Source organism: Schistosoma haematobium, chromosome ZW (genome assembly GCF_000699445.3).
Source record: "Schistosoma haematobium chromosome ZW, whole genome shotgun sequence".
NCBI classification, from domain to species: Eukaryota; Metazoa; Platyhelminthes; class Trematoda; order Strigeidida; family Schistosomatidae; genus Schistosoma; species Schistosoma haematobium.
Window position 1 is genome coordinate 55,559,590 of NC_067195.1, and position 20,800 is coordinate 55,580,389.

At 33.4% G+C, this 20,800-nt stretch overlaps 1 protein-coding gene across 1 annotated transcript in view; it reads right to left on the reverse strand.

Annotated features, from left to right (window-relative positions):
* The window catches only part of MS3_00003931 (uncharacterized protein), a 61,518-nt gene that overhangs the window by 36,905 nt on the left and 3,813 nt on the right, over positions 1-20,800 (reverse strand). Inside the window, exons 7-20 of the mRNA XM_051211807.1 lie at positions 18,558-19,115; positions 17,193-17,462; positions 15,117-15,450; positions 13,826-13,968; positions 13,226-13,374; positions 12,918-13,064; positions 11,814-11,911; positions 8,585-8,736; positions 7,685-7,861; positions 6,668-6,742; positions 5,042-5,242; positions 4,193-4,394; positions 2,360-2,458; positions 1,048-1,204 (exon numbers count right to left, since the gene is read on the reverse strand). Of these exons, the coding sequence (XP_051071911.1) occupies positions 1,048-1,204; positions 2,360-2,458; positions 4,193-4,394; positions 5,042-5,242; positions 6,668-6,742; positions 7,685-7,861; positions 8,585-8,736; positions 11,814-11,911; positions 12,918-13,064; positions 13,226-13,374; positions 13,826-13,968; positions 15,117-15,450; positions 17,193-17,462; positions 18,558-19,115 (2,762 nt within the window). The remainder of the gene's footprint in view (positions 1-1,047; positions 1,205-2,359; positions 2,459-4,192; positions 4,395-5,041; positions 5,243-6,667; positions 6,743-7,684; positions 7,862-8,584; positions 8,737-11,813; positions 11,912-12,917; positions 13,065-13,225; positions 13,375-13,825; positions 13,969-15,116; positions 15,451-17,192; positions 17,463-18,557; positions 19,116-20,800) is intronic.

The following is a 20,800-nucleotide window of genomic DNA, read 5'->3' on the forward strand; positions in this document are numbered from 1 at the left end:
CATCTATGCCAATGTGTATGTCACTGGAGTGTATGTATCTTCGGTACCTGCATTTTAATATATGCACATGAAGCATACTTGGGGACAGGTAGATTCCCCATTTCTCCACTGGTGAACTTATTAGCAGCTCATCAGCGCTTTCAGTTGCATAAAAGCTTCCGAAAGTGGTAGGAAAAGTGTAAGCCAATATAACACATCTGCATGACGTGTTGTGGGTCGAGGAATACTCCCATACTAGTGATATCGTGTCCTTATCTGCACAATTCTCCAGTATCCAGTCGCACTATCATTTTGAGCTCTTCTCTATGCCAGAAGAGAGCTACGGGGCTCCACCCACTGCGCTAGGCGGATAACTGTAACTGTCAATTAACCAAATATTCATAAAATTATTCAAAATACTTTTCTTTTTTATAAATGTGTAGTGACAATTTCATATAGTTTGTCAATGGTTAACTAATGTTTAATTTCAATGCAAATAAAAAATAATCCATCAATACTAAAAATGTAATTTTCCAAAAGGTTCGATCAAAAACAATGACAATAGAGGAGGGAAGTAGAACAAATGTTGTAAACATAGATTTGCATTGTGTTAGAAAATTGAAATTTAAGAGAGAATTTAATGTTTAATGGAAAAATATAAACGATTCTTTATAAAAACGTCTATTTGTAAACAACTAAAGAAAAGATGCAATGTTATATGGGAAATTATTACTAAAGTGGCTTAAAGGCACAACATTACTCATCATTCTGAACTCTAAAAGGGACGCTGAATGAGCGGAGTTTAAAATGACAATTCATATGACATTAGCAAACAATCAAAGTACAAAATATTGCCTATTTAAACCAAACTTAGTGCATTAATAGTTAATAAGGAGTAGAAATCCTTAATGTCACTAGGTACGTACTTAAGGAATTCAAAATTGAGAAATACATACTCAACGTATCTAGAATGCAAGTTTAACATCCATTGCTAATAGAACAGGAAAAATTACTTTTAAATGAAATATGAAAATGATTGATTAATTCAATACAGTAACCCTAACTCACTCTTTAGTGCTGACGAAGTCACGATCTTCCTCGTTAGGTAATTCATTAGTTAGAATTGGTCGGTTAGAACCACCATCATACCTTTCTGAATCAGGGCGTTGTTCAATTTTAAAGACACGAAATTGTAAAGCCACTGCAGCGAACTGAAAGAAGTCAGCTAATAAAATATGTATGAAAGCAAAACAAATATACTAAATATCATGAAGACAGTTGATTAAATTGATAAAGAATACATTAAATGTGACTAGCAGTGGAGTCTAGGACGTACTTTCCGTCCTATGTGAGACTTTTCAGTTGGGTGTACCTGCATTTCACAGTGGATCTTCACTCCGGGAATCGAACCCAGTGATTACTATTTTAGTTGTATTAACATTACAGTAGCGTGTTCGTGGATCGGAGTAAACAGAGTAAGATTTGAAATAAATATATCGATTTAAGTCATTATATTTTATGAGAAACAAAAAAGTGAAAATAATCCGAACAATAACGGAGAACTAAAGATAGGATTATATGTAACACATAATGAATAAAATCGATACTGTAGATTGCTCATCTGTTGGTTACCTATTATAGTAAACTGAGCCTTAGCTCAACAAAGTCCATGATTCCATCGTACACGATAAGTGCTTTGAAGAAACCCGTAATCAAACAATTACTTAAGTGTCTTCCATCTTGAAGATCATGCTTCATATCAGCAAAGCAGGGTGAACTGCTGTGCAGTATACACACCCTATGATAATTGAAAGAGCACTTAGCATGCGACTGAAGTGATGTAAGTTGAGAAAAGTCAAACAAGTCGTTCGTATCCATACAAATATTTCATTATCTACTGATCTAACAAGTATCATTTCACAATTTGAGGGAAAAACGTTAACTAAAAATTGTTTACTGTCGTTCAAGATTTTTTCACCAAACTACATTGCCTATGCACTCTACATTCAGATGAGAATGTCACGACAGGGAACATAATAATTAATACACTTAAGTGTAAGAGATTGGATTTGCTGATGGACAAGACTTGATGTGATCATAAGCCCTACCACAGACTACTTTGGTAAAATAAACAACCTTCAGTAGCTATGACGTACTTCTTTAGTGTATCTTTTAATAGCAGACTATTGCAGTCATTAGCCTTTAACCAAAGAAATCCAGCATTTTATACTGGCTGTCTGTAGTTTTTTTCCCCGACGGATTGAATAAATGAAAAAATCAAAAACCCCTACGTAAACATTTATCATCAGAAGTATTCAAAATAAGATAAATACATATATGCATAGGAAAGATTATTGTTTAAATATAAGTAAATGTATACCAGTTAACTTATAAGCAGATGGTGCACCAAAGTCACTAGGCAGATACAACCACTGAAGAAGATTATTAATTTCTATCGATTCTGTATACCAAGGGTAACCTGATAGAGTATAGAAAAATAATGAAAATTCAATCCAAAAAAATCAAATTGTAAGGAACTAAAAATAAAACCACCAGTTACTCAATATGTCTAGGTCGGCCAAATCTAGCGAATATGCCAATATGACTTTGTAAATCCAGTTATGTGTGAATTTTCCTGCTGCCGATAGTACGAACTGCATTTGATCAGTTTATATTGACACAAATCCGTCCTGAATTGATTATCACGATAGTACTTTTTAGTTACACATTTTAGCTAAGTTGGCTTGTGACTACAAATGAAATACGGAAGCTAGTTTTATCCTGTTTAACAGGATACGCCAGACTGTTTAGAATATTTTAGACTATATTACGGTAAAATAGTTAGATTATTTGTGTGTACAGTTAGGTGCAGGATTGCCTTGCTGAAATACATAAAGCTTTAAAAATAGATCATTGGAGGAAATAGTAACAGTCAACACTTGAACAAACCGAAATGTCAAAATCTCGCCTACTTCTTTCAGCACCATTCTAATCAATGATATTGAACAATTAACATGAATGAATGGTAAGAATTATTTAAATTTTTGTCACTTATCTCCACAAAATTATAACATAAACAAGATACTGTATGCTGTAACATCCTGTAATGAAATGTAAACTGTAAAATATAATTCAAATTGTTTGTGGACTTTCACAAGGGCCAATATTTCGGACAAAAAAAATTAATTTCTCAATAAACAAGCTTTAGGTACCATCAATGACTGTAAAATCTACAACATGAATCCTTAATGTAACATTTACTTTGATAAAGAAGCAGGAAATTTTCAAAGGTCCAACTTGTCTTATCGGATATGCTAAGATTGATTTAAAGACAACTCTAATTAAAGACCAATATCAGCTTTAATACGATAGTGTCGATGAGTACAGTGGCGATCCTCTTCCTTAGCGTAAGACTCCTAATAATAGGCATCATCGATCGCAGGTAGAATTAAATCTAGGATTGTTACACATTACAATTACTACAAAATCATTTGATTCCTCAACCAAAAACCAATAGTTTATTTAATTTACGACCCAGGGTATTTGTCTGAACTAGTGAATTTCTACCACGAGACAATTAAAAAATGCAGCATAAAATAAAATCTATTATAGTAGGAATATAATTATACTAGAGAACTAATTTATTTGACAAGGAAATGATGTAAGTATTAAAAAACTTCATAATTTGTTATTAAAATTCCGAACGATATTACTACAGAGTAACAATATTAACCAATGATTTCAATTCATGGTGTCACTGACAAGTGGACTGAGCCATATTGGTAGGTGTAGACTTCCTGATTGTGATCCGCGAGACGATAGCAACCGATGGTTAGAGACCCTGAATGACATGGGCTCAAAATCGTTTGCAATGACGCAAGTGCATCCACTCTTTGTGTTCTCCCAAATTCTAATCTTCTGAATTCTTCATGTCCCTTTTCTTTCTCTTTCCAAATTTATTTCAATGGATTATACTCCTTGAATAACATCTTCAAACCCTAATTTTTCTGATTACTGCCTATACTTCTACAACCTCTACCACTATGAGATTTGAATCAACAACTGAATCTCTGTACTAATGTGGTATGGCAACTTGAACTGATGTACCTACGTATGAAATTCTACATTGCTGCTGACTGAACCTACATAGACAAGATAAAGCTTAAAAGGAAAATCTTCAGCACGGAAAAGAGGTGGAGAAAGGAGAACTTACTCAAACATAGTCCAGGTGGTAAACCAATACAACTGGCATATTGTATTGGTATAAGCGCAGCTAGAATTACCATATAAGAAGGCCATAGACGTGCACATACTCGTCGTGGAGAGAATAAAAACACTAACATCAACAGTAAGTATAGTACACTGAAAGCATCGACACGTGCGCATGTAGTGACAACGGTGATACAATGACAAAGCTGAATAAAAAAAGTAAATAAATAGATTGAAGTGAGGTGTTTTTGCACAATCCCGTTTTCAAACATAGATCAATAAGTAGTTTTAGTAACATGTAAATAAACAGAAACTACAAAACACTGACAAATAATAAACATCCTATTAGCATAATTTGTCTACTGCAAATTACAAGTATTCGGTGAAGAATGTAAATAACATTTTGCATAAATTTGAAAATTATTTGTGACATACTCATTAGTTATATAACAATAATAAAGTTTATTTGAGAAACACTGACTGGATTGAAATGATTTATAGTCAAGCATAAATTAATGGCTAGAACTCTAAATATGAATCTATCCTATTGATTGAAATTCTATCATGAAGCTAATCGAAAAACCTCATACATCAGTAAAGTTCTATTACCTGGATTTTACTGATGATTTTACTCGCTAGTTCAAAAGCGTCTTAATCCGTGAGCTAACGATAGATCACTTACAAATATTAGTTTAGAAAATAGTAATTCAGAAAATTTTGATTATGCATGATGTACCGTAAGTATAAAGTTTAACACTGAAATTTTTGGAAAAGATTCCTCCTCTGGAGAATTTTACCTCGTATCTTACAATATAAAAAACTGTAATCTAAGGAAAATATAAGAAATACCGACCTCCAAACCAAATTTGTAGAATCCATAATTAAAAGCAAATTTGACCACATTCAATAAGTCATAACCCATGGAATTGATCGTAACACCAGGAAATACAATTCCTTCAGCTGGACGAGTAATTTTATCATTGTTGTAAAATTGACGTTGTCTATATGCTATAGCATGCCAGACTACACTGACAACCAGTAATGCACCATATGGCTAAAAGAAAAATAGTAATGATAAACACAATTATCAAAGAATCGAATTTCTTAAACATACATTTGATGCAAAAACACTAATTGCTATAAGACTGAATTAGTTCAGTAAGAAAAACACAATAACCGTATGAGCAATAGTTATACTTATAAACCCATAAATAAAATCGGGTGAGACTAATTTACGAACGAGCGAATCAGAAGAATTTTAGAAATCTCAAGGTTACGGCACCAACATTAGTGCTTAATGCTAACGTACGATCGGTTTACAGAGAATTCTGTACGAAACGTGATAATTGAGAGGCTATAACAAATAGAACGGCGAGACTATAATTTGTGAACGAATCAATCAGATATAAGATAACAAATCTCGGATTTTGACGCGAAAGCCTTCCATCCATTTTGTTAAATATTTAGCCAAATATGTATGTATAAATTTCTGGCATCATAGCTGATGTCAGTTTGTGATGGAAACCCCATATACAATTCTTCACTAAGGCAAATTATGACAATTACCGTGAACTGGATAATAAAAGCACCAGTAACACTGGCTGCAGCCAGGTACTACAATATATACGGATGTTTGGAGAGCGAACAGACTCCTACATAGGCTTGTTTATGTGCATTGTGTCGTTATCCACAAATGGCATTTTGTGCACTCAACAACCGGAGTGCACATAAACAATATTGAAGCTATGTGGTCGAGGCTCAAAGAGTTTTTGAGACTTTATCATGACTTCAGAGGCCGACTATTCTGTAGTCGTATGGATGGTTTTCTCTACTGCATGCATTACGATTTTAGAACCTCTGAACATCTTTCTAACCTTGGCAAGTTTTTGAACCACGTATCCACTTTATTTCCTTTGGTTTGTATAATATATTTTTGCTCTATACTAACTGTTTTCTGATTGGCTAATGTTTCTCAAGGTCACTTAAGATTCGTTCAAAGGTCGTCCATAAATTAGAATCCCGTCAAAACTCAACAATCTCTACAACCCCGTACTCATAATTACCATGTGCTCACTACTGACTAGCTTCATGAGGTAATTCTTGGAGTTTTAGTGAAAAGGCACGACCAGTGGAGTAAATCCGTGTCGGGCAGAGACAACTATTTACCTCATACAATGGAAGATGGTTGCACAATTTCGTGGATTGGTTGAAGTGAGAAGTTAACATCATCGAATGCCGGCTCAGCAGTCTAGATGTTAGGTGTTCGCGCGCGAGACCGAAGGTCTTGGGTTCGGAACCCGCATGTGGGATCGTGGATGCGCACTGCTTAGGAGTCCCACACTGGGACGAAACGGCCGTCCAGTGCTTCCAGGTTTCCAAAGGTGATTTAGGATTGATCGATTCATGATCAAAATAATAAATAGTTCACTTGAATTTTAAGCAAACAAAAAACGTTCGTATATATAACTTTAAGACTAACCATAATATACTGACGAAAGTTGTCGACCTTTTTAAAACCGAGCCAGTTAGTTGGATCTAATGTAGTGTTGTGAAGCTTGAAACCCAATAAAAAATATAGCAAAACAATTACGTTAAACGAATGAAATAAAATAGATTATTTTTTAGGCGCAACAATCATGAAACAGATATTTTCCATTTAGAATCAATTTAGAATCTTTCAAAATGAATAATAAAACAGACTGAAATAATACAGTAGTAATGAGACTTCGCAATGACAATATAGTACGACAAAAAGGTATGTAACAATATTGGAATTCAAGATCTATAGGAAGATAAAGTGCAAATGGATCTAGGTATATGTGACTAATTCTGAGTCATGTCTTCAACTACTAATCACGGTTCCAGTGTGGATCAAATGCTTGAGAGAGAAAGTGGAACAATTCACACCATTAAATAAATTAATAAAAATACAGCTTTCTAATGATAAGTAAAAACAACCACCCCTAGAATATATGAATATTTCCATTGCTATTTTTTTAACAATAAGGAGATTCAAGTTCGAGTATTGCTTGACATAAATAGGGAACTATGTTTTTGGTGGGCTAATAGTGAGAGAATATTCCTCGGTTTACCTGTTAAGAGTATAACGGTACTGGACAGATCCAATAGATGAACGAAACATGTCATATGATTTTCTTTATATGAGACTTACCAAGTACAGATTCGCGTAATTGGCATTGAGCCACTCTTTATGTATGAGGACTACTGATGCTACTCGCTTGCCCGAATCGAAATAGGCGGAGCGTGACTCGAGCCTATGACCAAGTGGTTGAAAGTCGAAGGCTCGAACCACTAAACCGCAGCTATAACAAGACGTCTTTCCTTTCCTAAGAAGCAGAATGCTTATGTTATCCCTCAAAAACGATTTCCAACGAAACAGTTTAGTGTGCCAATATCTCATTCGAATAGAATCAGTCAGAGTACAATATCATATTGGAAGAAGAGAACAACTAAAACAACAATTAATTTGTATTACCTTTACACAAGATGATGATGAAATGTTCCAGTTGACAGCACTCAACTGAAAAGTCATCTTACAAAGTATTTGAACACTAGTCCATATAAAAATAAATGTTGTCATGAATCCATGCAGATATGGAAAAGGGAAACAAATGACGAGAAATATAAGAGAGATAATATTCGTTGCTGAAACCTACAATAAAATAATTTTCAAAAAAAAATTTGATTTAAGAATATTATTTAAATTAATAAATGGATTCGAGTATACTTTATCACATCCTATAATTAAGGATACTACTCATAATAGATTTTCTAAAGAATTTATATGTACAAATTCCAGAAAATTTAGTAGGAAGATTGAATTGATACAGTCATCATCAACATAGGACCTGAAACAAATGTGATTCGATCTAAGTTGCTACATCTCACACACAAACACACTAAGAGAAAATCAACAAGATAAGAAGTATAGAGTGGAAAATAATATGAAAAGTAATAAAAATCTAAGCATAAGAAATATAATGGAAAAGAAGTAAATAAAATCAAAAGATGTAAAATTACGATTGACATTAAATATAGCATTACTTATTATAATTGAAATGTTAGAAACAGTTGGGGATTATGAAGTAATAATGATAATAGTAATAGTAATAATGATAATAATAATAATAATAATAATAATAATAATAATAATATATTTGCAATATCCTAACGAGTAAAGCATTGAGTTTCCGACATTTCAAGACTTAATGTAAGTTGGTTTTTCAAAGAATAACATTACTAAATCAAAGTAACAAATTTAAATAGTACGAAAAAAAATAAGTCAAAATATTTATTATTAAAATAATAAAAGAATTCAACGGTATACAATATTTCAAGAAATTCAACTTTTTTTCCCAATAATTTAAAAACTTACATCATTCGTACAAGTGACAATTATCACTAATCCAACTACTTTAATCCAATGTATTTCAAGGAAACGCCAACAATGATTTGTGAGACTATCAGCCCAACAATATAATTTCGAAACAACTATTTGAAATGCTGAATTCACATCTTCAATAAAATCTACAAAAAGATATATGAAGGGTTTAACAAAGGAGATATAATGGCTTAAGTTGTTGTAATTTTTAAACGATGAGACAACAAAGAGCAATTAAGATAACCAGCTGTTAATATATAAGTAGTAATTAAATTCACTTATGCATATTATTTTGAATAGACAACTAAATAGGACCACAGGAAGTAGTTTCATGTAGCTTTGCTAGTACTATTATATAATGTTTTCTTAAACGAAAGTAACATAAACGATGGAATACAGTCACGTTTTGCGATTGTTTAAAATCAGCAGTTAAACTATGGAGGGTCTCTCAGACATGCTACTGGACTTTAATTTAGCTGCCGATGATGTTGAGAAACATATGTGTTGGTAGTGTAAACGAGTTATCTGTAAGGAACCTTTTCAACACTATTTGTGCGGCTAACAGTGTTGACAATGGAATGAATGCTCATGATTAATTCCCCATGTAAATAAGTATAGGATAAACTAGCAAAATGCGAAATACTTCTATGAAAATAATAAGTCTGTGTATAAGCTAACTCTTGGAAGAAAGTGATTAGAAATCGTCGGAATGCTTTTGTATCTGATAGCTGAGTGATTCTCAGTGGAGATGAAGAAAGTGAGATTAAATTACGTTAAGCAATAGCTATAGTGTGTGTATCTCAGCCTTGGCCAAATATGGTACAATAATAATGTTAATCTGACCAGAAAATGTTGTGTATAATGAAACAGTGTACGCACCTGAACTATACGCTTGTGTAGCGTGGCCTCATATAAAGCTTATTGTCACACAAAGGCAATACCGTATAAATACTAAAGACTGGAAATATAACAGAAAAAATGGTGTGTTTTCTGTCTTGGTTACATTTGATACAGCTATCCAAGGTTTGAAACTAAAAAATTTGACACAAATTTTGGGACGAAAATTAAAGAATAAACCGAACATAATCACAAATCCACTTTTTAATAAATCACTGGATAAATTAGTTTTCCAGTTGGACAATAATACTTCAAGTGATGGGGATAAAAGTCAGTCATAACGTAGAATTTCATACGTAGGTACATCAGTTCAAGTTGCCATACCACATTAGTACAGAGATTCAGTTGTTGATTCAAATCTCATAGTGGTAGAGGTTGTAGAAGTATAGGCAGTAATCAGAAAAATTAGGGTTTGAAGATGTTATTCAAGGAGTATAATCCATTGAAATAAATTTGGAAAGAGAAAGAAAAGGGACATGAAGAATTCAGAAGATTAGAATTTGGGAGAACACAAAGAGTGGATGCACTTGCGTCATTGCAAACGATTTTGAGCCCATGTCATTCAGGGTCTCTAACCATCGGTTGCTATCGTCTCGCGGATCACAATCAGGAAGTCTACACCTACCAATATGGCTCAGTCCACTTGTCAATGAATTCATAGATTTGTGCCATGTTTTGGTCTGGCCGCCCCTAGCTTTCTTCTATCCTACTCCTACACCATAAAACATCTCTCGTCGGGGCATTCGATGATCGGGCAAACGTATCACGCATCCCAGCCATCTCACTGAAGTTTTACTACTTCACCAACTGATTCGCCATCCTTACCTAGTACCCGTTTCCTAACAACTGTGTTACTTACTCGGTGGTCCCAGGATATACGAGCAATGCTTCGATGACACCTATGATCGGATACTAGTAACCTACGGATATCCTCTACTCTTACCGGCCATGTTTCACTGCCATAAAGTAGGACAGAGCGAACTGCTGTGCAGTAAATCCGTCCTTTGTTTGATAGACGGATATCTCGCCTACACCATAAATGATGTAAGTTGGAAAAGCTAGTCGAGCTTTCTGTATCCGTGCTGGGATTTCGTCACACACCAGACCACGAGGGCTAGTGAGACTCCCGAGATAAGTGAAGCGGTCGACACATAACTACTTCACTCTTTATCATCAGTTCAGGTGTCGATACAACCCAATCCTGAAGCAACATTTTGTGGATAAAAAATTTAAATAAACATTCATAACTTGTCTTAGAAACAAAGTACGCTGCCATGTTACTATACATATTTATTATATTTATTTAAACACATAAACATAGGTACAAGAAGGCACCAAAAAGATGTGCGCCACATAAATCATTCGATTTGTGTGAGGGCTAGGATACTGCTTGGTTGCCCAAACCGGGTTTACCATGTTAAATATGTTAGTATTCTAACTTATTGCGCATCACGTACCATGAAATACTGATAAGATAGAAGACAGTGACCTCAATAAACTACAACCACTGCACAGAGAAATGTTATTTTGATCCTTAATTTTGTTTAATCAAGTTAATCATATGGCGTTACGGAAAAAGATCAACAGTGGAATTATCGATTTTCTTATGTATAACCATTTCGCTCTCACTCCTAGTTCAATTGAATCCTTTCATTAGGTCATCGGCTATTCTATTTTGCATGAACTGATTCATGGTCATCTGTTTCAACCTTCTATGCATGATTATAACTTTGTTACTGAAACAACTCGATGATAACTGACTAGAGATTTTGCTCTGAAGGTATATTTTTAATTATTAATTAGGTTTTATTAGTCGACTTAAGCTAAAGTGGGAAACCAAGAAGATTTATAATTGTCGTTTAACTACATCTCATTGGTTCAGTCTTAAAGATGAGCTGGAATAGTTCTATACAACATAATAAGTCATTCTATGAGCAAATAAAGTAGGAGACCTTTTAAAACCATTTTTAGAAATGATATTGTTTTCGAAAGATAAACAATTAAAGGAATGTAGTTATCTGTTAATTGACATAATTAGATGTAATGACCAGAAATGCTAATAAGAAATTTCAAGAGACTGGAGGCCACCGATAATTATTTCCTCTAAAACAGCAATCTCGTGAGGAAATAATGATGTTTCTACAAATAAGTGTTGATAAAACCACAAACCCGACTTAGATAACTACTTCACACAATAAAAGATTTAAGGTCTAATAATCTGCAAGTCAAAAAATCTAAATAAACATAAGATTAACTAAAGAAAAAATGATAGAAAGTTGTAGAGAAAGAGTTAATCTACGAATAAATGTTTAAGTTTGAAACCTACTGGACATGTTACTACTCTGAGAAATAGATGTATTTGAATTGTGATCGTCAGAAATCCCAGAACGTGAATTCACAGAACCCCTGGAAACTTGAGGCAATCTGAAATATTAATAGAGTGAGACCATTTAACGACATTAGATTAGTTTCATCATATAAAATGTTTATATGATATATGTTTATGATATGACTATATACACATTGCAACGATATAAAGTACATTTTTTGTTTGAAAATGATAGAACCTAGTGAAAATGTGTAAAGTTAAAAAATCTCTTCTGCCATTTTAAATTATACATTACGACGAATAGGCAGAAGTACCAATTATTAATAATCATGAAAAGTAGTTTTCATATGAATAATATGAAATGCAAATTGTATCCATGGTTTAAAATCTAAATGCAATATAGTGACAAAAAGAAGTTATAGCCAATCCTTCTCTTGAAATAACTTTCTATCGTTTCTCATTGTATAGTCATTGCAAGATCTATCTAGAAGATCCATACAAACTTGGTTCCATAGTTTGAAAAGCGAATAAATTTCAGGATTTTATAAGACTAAATGATGCAACAACCTAGAATGGTAATTTTTACCATAATAACTATATTTTCGACATTGCGGTAATTTCAAACAACCCAAAAATATCAACTAAAGGCAGAAAAGATAAATGCAAAAGCACCATCGTACAACATATGATATAACACGATACCGTGAAGATATGTTTTAAGCAATCTAACTGAATATATATTCACTTCACAAAACAAATATCATAACTCTATTTTTTCTACTCCACAAAAACTAATTTATATTATATAAATATGAAGTCACTTTGTACTGCGATTAATGTGATTTTAAAAACAAAAGAAACAACTTAAAATTGGCACCATTAAAATAAATCTAATCAAATAGTAAAAAGGATTTGATTTGCAAATCATCAATGAACTTAGAACCTTATCTGTATGATGATAACAATTGAGAAAAAAAGGTATCTTGATATTAAAAATTGTCAGTTACATAAGTCAAACGTAGGCTATTAATTATCATGAACATAAGTATAGATATATATTATTGATTATTTTGAACCACTAGGAGAAAACATAAAACTTACTGGAAACGATTTAATGCGGATGCCTTAAGGAATGGTATATGAAAGTAATGCACTTGTAAAATTATAACAACTAAGAATACAACTGGTGTTAGTAAACGTTCGAAAAGAGCTGCACTTTCAAAAGTTTCTAATCCAAACGCCTTTAAGCTATTAAATAAAAAGAAAATGTCAAAAATAGGAAAACAAATAGAATATATCACATAATTTATCAGTGTCCTACTTTATCTTACACGAAATAAAATATTTCAACCTTTACACAATGAAACATCATTTCAAAGAAACAAAACATAAACTTGGTAAAAACTTACATCTCAGGTGAAAGATGTAGTTTATTCTGCCAGAAACTGGGTGACTCATTAAATTGAAAAGTATAAATACACAACAGCATCGCCATAGAATATACAACAATGACCCACCAAAAACATAACATTTGACGACGCCAAATAGCATAACTTATCTGAAAAAGGGGAATTATGAGTTTACAGATTTGAAGTAAAAAACGCATTCAAAGGAATATACGGTTGTATAATGCACAACAATTTCATAATAAATATACCTAGATGAAGCAGGTGTGCCAAAAAAAGTTTAGTGATACTTCGCGTCATATAGTTACAGGGAATTGAAGGCAGACAGTAATTGACAAAAGCAGATTCATTAGATTTATAAATATTTATTATTGTAACAGCAATCGAAAAAGTGCATACTACCATTGAGATATACAATTTTCCGCTACATGCCAGGACTGAGAGAAAATTAAATAGCTTCAAACATCTAGTATATTTAGAATAATGGGAAAAACGTAACAACGAAGTATTACGTCCTTCTGCATCAACAAAGATTATTTATCAAACCACTTATATTTATTTAAGTAAACTAAAATAAACTTTAATCTGCTGACTCTATCTCACCTGAAAAATCAACATGAAGTAAATCAGCATAACCATGTAAACAATACGAAACACAACGACAGGTTGTTGAACGGAAACCAACAGCATACTCAGACAACAAACGACAATCCAATACTTTACGCATAAAGAATGCATAAACTCAGCTATGACATGAAATAGAAAAGAAGAGAAACACAGGATGTGAGCATTATTTATATTTTATGTATAAATGTAAATTTACACCTTATTTGTAACTTTAAACTAAACGTATCTCAATACGATAAAATTATCTAAATATCTAATCAAAAAATTTTATTACAAGGACATTATTATAAGTCGGTTACTACTCTTTATGGAGCATGATATTACGTGTATTGTTCGTTTAAATTGAGACATGTTTGGCGAACAATCATCATAATATAGAAGAGCATATAATTATTGCCAACTTAGTCCCAAACATGTGTTCAAAATAAAGTATGGTATGATTCAGATAGACAGTAAATGAAAGAGCAATATTAACGCAACTCATCTACCAACTACAATTATTTGTTCTTAACTGCTTTGTAGAGTATTAAAAATAACGAATTAACCTAAAGACACATTAACCAAAGCGAGTGGAGTGGGGTGTGAGTCTGTCAATAATTGACTAGGAATCGAGAACTTTAGAGACTACGGTGAGGAAATTAACCTATTAGTTCTCTAAAAAAGGAAATGAAACGCTTCCTAAGAAGAAATTACAAAAAGTATACATATGTCAAACGTAATTAGGGACATCGTTGAATTGCGTAAAACTATGGAATAGAATAACTAAAATGGTACAATTGCATATAAAAGTATCGTGTAGAGATACTTATCTTAAAATAAAAATGTTACAGTCCAAACAGTATCTGAAATCTGATATTATACAAACTAATCAAAGCTCCTAAGAAGAGTAGTCAAAAAAATGGCATTTCTTCCGTCGATCAGTATTTTACTGATTCATTTTAACAATCCCAAAATGTCATTTAATTACATATAAGAAAATCTTCCTACATGGTAACCATAGTGTAGAAATTATCACTTGACGTTTCATAATCTCACTTTTGTGAAATTGACTTGAACTGGCACGAAGCACTAAACTGTATATACAATGTGATAGAGAATTGAGCATTAAATCAAATCGAATACCTAATCAAAAATCATAATGCTAGCAGGAATCACAAACAAGAAGCATCAGAAATCTTGAGAAAATTACTCCCCCTTAGAATGAAAGTATACCAACAGCTTTAAACAAGTTATGAGGATAATTGAAAATAAATTTGAATAAAATTACTGAATCGTCTGTAAATATTGTTGTCTACAGTTCCGAAAGACGCTGCAGGGCCATAAATAGCAGCATTATAGCCAGTATGTGTTTGAAAATCGTCGGCCATATTTAAGAAAGGAGTTAGCAAGATATTATTTCCTTCTTCGTTATTACTTCGTCTACGAAACTTCAAGACAGTTGGCAAAGACTTCTGAAAACGAGGAAGTGGAGTTGAGCCTGAACTTGTTTGTAAATCTTCACTTTTTAAAACAACTCGTTGATGATGTGCTGATAATCGCTTGGCTGCACGTTCCATTACAAACAACCTCAGAGTCAACCAAAAGCAAATTAAGAAGCCCATCTAAAAGAAGAGAAATTATAAGATAATGGGCTTATATTTACGTCATATTTTACTCAAATACACAATGTAACAATAATTTCTAGTTACTTGAAAGAGACGCTAAGAAAATATCTATTCAATTTCGGTTATTACGATTTCCCCAGAAAATATAATCTATCTTGATTGATAACCCGATAAGCCAGAAAAATTAATCAAAACTGGTCAATTCTCCGCGATAATCCGTTCACAATAAATTTATTCATGACGACTGATAGTGATTATAGGATTTACACTACGTTACCTTTTAGCCTACAACTATCGTAATCTAACATCGGTACGTATTTTCCGCTGTGAGAGGTCAGTTAATCTGGGCTTTTAATACACGACATCTAACATCATACCTTAATAAAGTGATGTTTCAATCCCTCTTCATTAGCTATTGGGACTATCACTTTTTAATATCCTGGGACATCACACTCCACAAATACATCACATTTGCTGAGTTTTTCCTTATTTTCTTCATTGATAAGACGACAGAACGAACTCGAATGTGCGACTACTCTTTATATAATTAGTCCACCATGGAGGGTCTATAAGATTGGATAAGTCCATGAAAAGTTTTAGCTGACAAAATACACCACAGAGTATTTTGGCGCTCAGATGTCAATTTAATATGAGCTCTGTTGTTTACAATGGCATCATTTTAATAATTTTTCTAAACAGTACCTACATGATCATAGATACTCTCTTTTGAAAATCTTAGTAACATTTTGAAAAAAAACTAACAAGGAAAACAGTTTACATAATGCGGTTTTCATGTTAGATTAATGTCCTAATGTTTTTTGACCAACGAGTAGAAACAAACAATATTTTACTTAAATTTTATCCAAGTTGACATTGAGTGAGGAAATTTTGAGCATCAATGTCAATGGGAGTAATTTTTAGACAAAGACTGATGAACAGAATGATCATCTGTTTTCATTTTATCGTAATGATTTATTTAGTTTACTAAGTTGACTTTGTAAGAAAACCAGACGTCTCCTGATATTGAACTGATAAGTATGAGACATCTTAACTGACCGTAAGAATAATGCTGTTTACATGTCTTAGTTATAGTTATATCATATATATGTGAAGTTATATCTGCAGTATGAATCACTGATAACACATCTATTTCTTGCTTTTAAACTGAACTAGACAAGATACTGGTAAGAGGAAGATGATCACCTTTGTTTCAGGCTTGGTCAACGAGGTATGAATTAGCTGTTAACATTCCACTTGATATAGATGCACGTATAATTGTGCTGGCTTACTACTGAAGACAGAATATTCTTTTGCTAAAAGTTGCTAACCTGAGGTAATGGTTGATGTTCAACGGGTGAGTTTACAGTATTTTTACTCACTAAACAGGGGGATTTTCTGAGAAATAACTTCCTACTTCTAAGTCGTTTCCTACTTAAAATCCATCTGACATAGCGTAAGTAAAATACACTTGTGATACATAGAATATAATTCTGCATTTCTAAATTCAAATACATAATTTTACGATAAGTCTGCGCCCACGATTGAAGTAAATATTTTAAATGAAGTTGTTGGCACGCCAACAGATCTACTTCAGTAATTCGCACCTTTATTGGTCTGACAAACGGTGAAGCTTTAACATAAGAACAGAAAGTTTATATGGCACTTTACAATCGAGATTAATAAGTAAACTGTATATTTTTTAAAGAGTTACGTCTAGTTACTGTAAAAATTAATATTACCTGAAGAGCAAGAGCGCCAACACAATGATCTGATCTCTGCATTCCCAATTCAGATAGTTGAATACCATCGGGTGTCACTGCTTGCGGTAGTTCATCGGAGTTTAAATTTAATCCATAGATATACTGTATTAGAATTAGAACAATGGCATAGAGGACAATCAAAGGACTAGAATATAAACATGCAGCTCTAGATTTGGGAACGATCCATAGGATGCACGCAGATAAAAGCAGAATGAATGAAAGCCAACTGCGATAAACAACAGCCCAAGCCTACGAACAATGAAGCAAAAAGAAAACTCTTATACATCACAGTCAGGAAAGGGAAGGTAATGATCTATAGAAATCAGCATAATGTGTTCACGAAAGCTATTCCATACAGAAAATTGGACAACCAAACAAACAAGTACTAGAACATAAGTAGACCAACAGTAAGAAGGTATCAAGAAGTTTGAAAGTGCTGTTTCGTTTGATGCATCAGGACGTCAAGGTGAGTGGATATCAGTCATTAGCTTACCAACATAAACCGATGTACCCTGGATAGTAATTTGTAACAAAATACTTCGTCAACAAAAAGATTTGCTTCTATGACCTATTTATTCAAAAATTTCGGACCCAGATAATTAAATTATGTGCCACGTAAATTTACGTGCGTTACTTTAGAATTGAATGAAAGCTGATAATCTAAGCCATTCCAAAGGATAAATGGTAATTAATCATAAAAGTCTACCTGACAACTTAACTACTAGACGTAAAACCATCAAGATTTCTAACTTACGACGAGAATTCATACCATAAAGCAAAGTATTTTACGCCAAAGTTTTGAACGTTTAAGACCACCAAGTGACAAACAAATAATACAAGAATTACGTTGTAACATCACACCTGCATCGGTTTGGGCCGACACAAAAATCAAGTGGCCTGTGTGGCACATATGTATTCGGTGCCCTTTGTATTCAAATAAATAAATAGCTACAGTATAGTCTTTCTCTACATACTGAACATAGTGTAACCCCCTTCGACGTAACAGCGTTACACATACAAAACAATCTCCCTACACATATTTAACATTGTATAATCCCTTCGATGATGTTTTTTTGTTTTAATAGCTTTCTACTTCCTTTTTTTCTCGCTTCGGTTCGCTGTGACGATGCAACCTATACAATACACTTGTGTGGGAAACTGTACTTTTTTTCGACTGTCTAGATAAACTGTTGTGAGTAACCTAATTAGACGGAACTGTGAAAAAGGATCGCAGACTTACTAGCAAGTTTGTAAAATCGTAAAGAACTTCATAGAAAATATTTACAAAGATTGTCAAACATTTTGTTGAACAGACAAACAAAAAATGAAAAAAAATTTTTTTACCATCATTGCAATAAGCGTGAGAATATAACTATTCTTGATTGCTGAATAGTGCAAACTGAGCAGAAATGGACGTTCAGTAGTAACATTATTTCCAGACCACCCATACATGTATGTGGCAAAAGGAGGGGTAAGGCCAAATAAAGCATCAAAATGAGGTTCTACAGGAGGCGATAGAAAACCCTCATTAGAATTATTTTTTGCTTCCAGATGTAGTGCAGTAGTCTGGTGCGGAAAGTTAGTAAGGGATTTTGGAACGTGGCTTGTGCAATCTGTTGACACTTCCCCTCTAATATGACTTATACCACGAGGTAAAGATTTCTCTTCTTGATCCCCGGTCGTACATTGTTTTGAAGGACTATGCTTCTGAATGAGGTTCTGGTTAGAATGCAATTCCACATAAGATTGATCTTTAGATGTTATGTTTTCATTTCCACGGTCAGTAGGCAGAGCAGAAACTGTGGTTGTCAAATTGGTAGAGAACGAATCTGAGGAAGTAACTGCAGGTAAGTTTTCCTGAGATACTAATTCTCTAGTACTTGGCATATTCACATCATCCACCTAGTATAAAAGCAAAGCCGTATACTTACATCGATAAATGACCAATATGGTAACAAAATAAAATAACAACACCAAAGCACATCTGCTATGAGGCCCGAATCGATGCATGCAAAATACTTGAGCCCATAATCAGATCGCTTCAAGAAATAAAACAAGTCACGCCCTTGATACCAGATTGAATGAAAGGCTTCAACTGATTTCTGGATCACGATTAAAACATTTCACTTCTAGTGCTAACACGAATGTGGAATTCAATAATTAATTTTATTAATAGAATGCAAACCACTAGAAACCTATACCAAAAACACAAATGCTTGAGCAAGTAGCTATTTTTGCTTTTGCTTTTCAACCAACTAGTGTAGGCCATACACAAAATTTAAGGATACAACGCTGTAGTATACAAATAATAATTCACACAAGTACAGCAATATTTCGATATGTTCTACAAAAATATGCCCTAATAACACGATATAGAAAGTATTGAGGCGCACACAAATAACTACTACTGACGGATATGAATTTATTTATTTATTCAAACATATAAGCATTAGTATAAGAAGGCTCCAAACATATAGACGCTACATCGTCACAAGGCTTATGTAAGAGTTAGATTACAGCTCAAACTCCCAAACCGAAGCAGGTGGTTTTCTTAGGCGGCCACTCCCAGAATATTTGACCTAGAGATCTAACCCACAAGGCAGTGGAGCAACGTCAGGAGATGAAGTCTAACGGGAGCCGGTAGCCAACAATCGGTTCATATGCCATTTCTTCCTTCAGGATGCTGGAGCCCATGAGCACCATTGGTTTAGAATCAGGATTTTCCAAATCCCATAGGTGAACCCTCCGTGTCCACTAACGCGTTTTTCGTCCTTTCAACTTCATAAACAACACCCCCACTGCGGGAAGGCAGTGAGTGGGGCTTCCCTGGCAGTGGCTATATACGTCACTGATATGAATACAGTTCAGTAGTTTCAGGAAACATAGTACCGCCTATTCCAAATTCGCAATGTTATTCGTATTTAAATTGAAAGAAGCACATGAAGATTCATATATCCACCTGAAAGATTAACCCATTTACGTTTTTTAGTACACGAAGAGAGTAACACAATAGTAGAGGTTACTAAAAATTTGGCAGTGTCACTAATCGCCATAACTATACAGCAATTACAAATCGTGGTTGAAAACTGGGATGCCTGAAATAATACTTTCAAAATGTGAATAATTCGATTTTCTATAATGTACTTTAACCATCTGGTACAGAGGTAGAGAACAAAAATCAAGTACTTAGGAAAATTGTAAGCTTTAGGTAAACAGAATGGCATAAATCACGAGAGAAATATACTCATTACAAGCAAAAAACCTTTATAACATTTACAAAGTCCCCCTGAATATACAAGTGGATCTGGTAAAAAAAATCCAACTAAAAATCAAAATGCTTGCCTTACATTAAATTAAAAAGGAGTAATATTTCATGTAATTACCACTTTAAAAACAAAATCCGGTCCATAGTGGATTAGGATATTTCCTACTGATTCTTACAAGACTACATAGAGACTTATTTAGAAATAAGTTCAAATGTATCCAATCAAATAAGACTATCGTAAATCAGTAAAACCTTAAGATGGAAAAACCTGGTTCAATATGTAGTTTGAAAATATTTGATTCTAATATCTTGTATTGGGGAT